At 38.1% G+C, this 4269-nt stretch overlaps 1 protein-coding gene across 1 annotated transcript; it reads right to left on the minus strand.

Moving 5' to 3' along the window:
• Positions 1–490: 490 nt before the first annotated feature.
• On the minus strand, positions 491–3512 carry LOC109811666 (protein LATERAL ROOT PRIMORDIUM 1). Its single transcript, XM_020375462.3, has 2 exons — positions 1752–3512; positions 491–1044 (listed from the first exon to the last, which is right to left on the minus strand). Exons 1-2 carry the CDS (start codon positions 2482–2484, stop codon positions 695–697), a joined length of 1083 nt encoding a protein of 360 aa, XP_020231051.2. The 5' UTR covers positions 2485–3512; the 3' UTR covers positions 491–694.
• Positions 3513–4269: the final 757 nt, after the last annotated feature.

A 4269-nucleotide genomic window follows, 5' to 3' on the forward strand; every position in this document is an offset into this window, starting at 1 on the left:
CCAAATCAATATGCTATAACTATCTCATGTTAAGCTCAAAATATATCTGGAAACAACACTCAACATACAGCAAAGTATAAATATGTATCATCAAAACCATAGAATTATTATGGATTTTACGTTTTGGAAATTTTAAACAGGGAATAGGGCAGAAGAAAAATGCGATACGGCAGCCAATAAAACACTAGTAATATAATTAAAGAGTGATATTCTCATAAAATTTTACCGTTCTACGTTTTATTCATTTTTTTTTTCTCTTCTTATTTCTATCTCTTGCATGGAAATTGTTTTTAAAAAATTATCATAAGAATAAATCATATATATATTTTGAACAGTAAAGTCGGTAAAAACAAGATTCTTTTGAGATTTGCTTTTCAATTCTGAGTTAATTAGGTGTATAAACTATTCTCTTGACATGACTTGGCTCTTTGGAATCCACCGAACTGCTCATGCAATGAGTCAACCAAGATGGAAAATTGGACAAAGAAAGGAACAAAAACCGAGGAGTTGAAAAATGCAGAGTGACATGTCATAAGATACAAACTTAGAAGAATCTTAATATTAATTCAACTTAATTATAACCCTCTAATTAACCCTCCCAAAACCTCAATAATATTGGTAAAACAAGAAAATTACCCTACAATAAGTCAGGCTTTCCAAGCCCATCATCTATGTAGAACTTGGAAAGAACAATTTAATTTATTGGATTACCATAGTTTGAAGAACCTCCAAGTAACCCTCCACCAGAAGCTGCATAGACCTCAGAAGGATCCAGCATTGGAGAACCATTTCTCCCACCACCACCATCACTTGCAGTTGCAACATTTCCACCCAAATGCAGTTCAGATATATTAGGATACCCCTCTTTATCCTCAGCCTCAGTCCCTTGATCATAAAGAAACCCTTTGAAGACATGGCCACCAATCTTCACAACAGCCTGATACGCATACTCGTCTTCCCCATCATCCACTGCCGTCACACGAACACACTTGAACACCGCCGGTGCACGCACTTGACAGGGTAGTGACTCCTTGAAACCCACATCTGCACACGATTCAACAAACCCTACTCAATTCCCACACAACAAAACCTTCAAAATCCCAAAACATCAATATAATGTCTATCTACTAGCTATAGACCCTCAACCTCAATCAATCAAACACATGCTACTAAAATATTACTAAAACATACTATAAAAATTTATTCTAAAGTTATTTTAACACTAGTACTACCTTAAACTTCTTATTAGATATTTATAATTAACTATAGTCTATAGACACCCATATTCTATAGTATGCGCATGTAATAACAAAATAATATTAATTTCTTAAAAATTGCAAAAAATTATTTCCAAAGTATTTTAAAACTATGGATATCAATGCAAAATAGAGATTCTCATATGAAATTTTCATATATACAATCCTTTTACATAAAAATTTTATAAACTAAATAAACTTATTGGGATTTTGAGTATAGCTTGCAGAGACAATCTCTTGATGTTCAATTTTTGTGGTGTAAAAAAACTTTCAAACCTTTCCGAACAGCATAACGCGAGACATTAGTCTCTAACCCTTTAGGTTAGGGGAAAAAAAAAAAAAAAGAAGCTAAGAGTTGGTCCTAAACTTTCTGGAAATGTTAGCATAAAGTTAGATGCAATTTCTGAAGTGTTGTTTAATGTTTTGTCGTAATAAAAATTTGCTTTAAATGTCTGTTTTGAAAGTATAAAGTGGGAAGACATTGGAGACGCAAACCTTGGTGGCTAGAACCCGTGTCGAAACTCCTAGGAGGAGTGGTGTTATTAGAGGTGGAAGTATGCGAAGTGGTGGTGGTCTGAGAAGCAACAATCCTGGCTTTCTTGGCGCCGGAGGTGGAGCCAGTGGAGCCAACCGCCGCCGTGACGGCCATGAGCTGGCGCTCCCTCCGGCGCGCAGCAGGCACCCACGTGCTCTTCACGTGCGTAGCGCAATCGAAACCCCTACTCTTGCAGCACGTCCTGCACCTCCTGTGACTGCAATCCTTCTTCGCCTGGTTCCCGCAGTCCTGGCACGTGCTCCCCGCACTCCCACTCGCCTCGTGTTCCACGTGCTGTTGCTGCTGCGGCGGCGGAGACTCCTGATCTTGCCATAACTGAATTCTGTTACGGTGGTGGTGGTGGTGGTGGTTGTGGTTGTTGTTTCCCATTATGCCCTCGTGACCCGGGGACCCGTGCCCTTGCCCTTGCCCTTGCCATAGCTGAATTCTGTTGCGGTGGTTGCTGCTGACGCTGTTTCCCATTATGCCCTCGCTCTCCAGGCACGGCGCCGCCGCGCTTAGGAGGGGGAACACGTTCACGCCGAGTGCAGTGGAGTTCGTGCCGCTGCCGTTGTTCGGATCCGACAAAACGGCGTCGTTGTGGTGGTGGAACGAGGAAGCCGGCGCCACCACGTAGATGTCGTGGTGAGGTGCCAGGTTGTAGTTGAATGACCTCGACGCCCCCGGCCACATGGCTGCGCCGCCGTGAGCCGCGGCGGAGGAGGCATTGAACCCGAGTGACAGATCCTCGGCGGCACGCCCCGAGACGGCAGAGGGAGTGGCTGTCCAGTCGGCGAAGGCACCGGAATCTGAAGGGAATCTCCTTGTAGTAGCCACAACTAAATGTATTTTTTCTTTTAAGACAATCTTGTTCGTGGCAAATAAGATAATCTTGTTCGAATCACATAAACCCGATATAAATCAACTCAACTCAGTTATATAAAATAATAATCTTAAACAAAACAAAATAATTCTCAACCCTTTTGATGCATCAAATATAGTAATATAAAATATACATGTGGTGTTGAGTTGTGTTACATATAATAACTAACAACTGTAACAAGAAGACATGGATATTTTAGTGTTAAGAACTAAGAGGGTGGTTATGATTGTCAGACTGAGAAGAAAAGGTTGTTGGATCTTCTGGGGGGTTTGGAAGGGAAATCTAGATGCGTGGGGATTACTTGCTTAAAGTGGGGTCTCTGCAAGTGTATCAGAGAGAAATAAAGAAGAGTGAGATTTATGAAAGAGGGTGAGGGTGGAGAGGTGTTACTTTTAGCACTAGGGTGTGTGTGTGTGTCTGCTTCTGCTGATTTATCTTCTGTTACTGTTACTGCGGTGTTTGAAGGAAGAAAAGGTTGGTTGAAGAGAAAGGAAGAATGAGGTTCTGAATGGTTCAGAGGGGCAGTGAGCAGTGGATGAGAAGATCAGAAAAATGCAATAACGACCTATGTTTGTGTTTTTTTCAGTTCTTGCTGACCCTTAATTTCTCTCTCACTCACCATCTTTATCTTTTCTTCATTCAGAAGAAAAACTAGAGCTTCACTTTCTCTCTAGCTCGCACTTTCTCCCTAAGTAGCTAGAAAGGAAGCTGAATGAAGGTGGGTTTCTCCCTAACCTTTTCTCACCGTGTGTTTTTTCTCTCTCTCTCTCCAATAATCACTTTGGTATAAGTGTGTATAGTAGAAGAGAGCATAGAAGAAAAGATATTTAAAGCCTGCAAATGCATAAAGACTTTTGTTCTCTAGTTATTGTAATTTTATGGACCCTCTCTTCTAAAGTCACATGAAGGTGAGGCTCGCTAGCATCCCGTTACATGTGGGCGAGGGCACTCTTTCTTTCCTATTGGCGCGTGCGTCAATGCTCACCGCACAAAAACGAATATAGCCCCAAACTCGTGCTTAAAAAAATGCACAAACAAATTCACTTATTTAAAATAGCATTTTTTTTAGATTATATATATAAGATAGATGATTTTATTAAGTTTTTTTTTCAGGTATAATTAATTCATAAAGAAGTGTAAAATTTACATTAATTTAATTTCTAATAAATTAATAATTAATTACTCAAAATAATTCTTTTTATCTATTAGAATTACAATACCATTTTGATATTAGAGTTTAAACTATTTTGATATTAGAGTTTAAACTTAAGAGTGAATACTTATTATTCCAAATCTTTTTATTAGACTAACTTTAATAGTTCATTTAATATTTTTTTAATAATCATGGTATTAATACTTCACTGTAATTGTAAATATACATAAAATAAATATTTTTTTAATAATATAATTTCATACACCAACAATGTTAGATATTAATTGTCAATATTAGGTAAGGTGTACATATAATCAACAAGTTATAAATGTAATAAAATAACAACCGTTAAAAGTGTTTTTAGTTTCATGCTAACAATAATTAGAATTAACTTTGACAGCAATTAAGCATTTTTAAAAGAAAATTGTACCATTTTATTTAT

Source organism: Cajanus cajan, chromosome 2 (genome assembly GCF_000230855.2).
Source record: "Cajanus cajan strain Asha chromosome 2, NIPB_CcT2T_4, whole genome shotgun sequence".
NCBI classification, from domain to species: domain Eukaryota; kingdom Viridiplantae; phylum Streptophyta; class Magnoliopsida; order Fabales; family Fabaceae; genus Cajanus; species Cajanus cajan.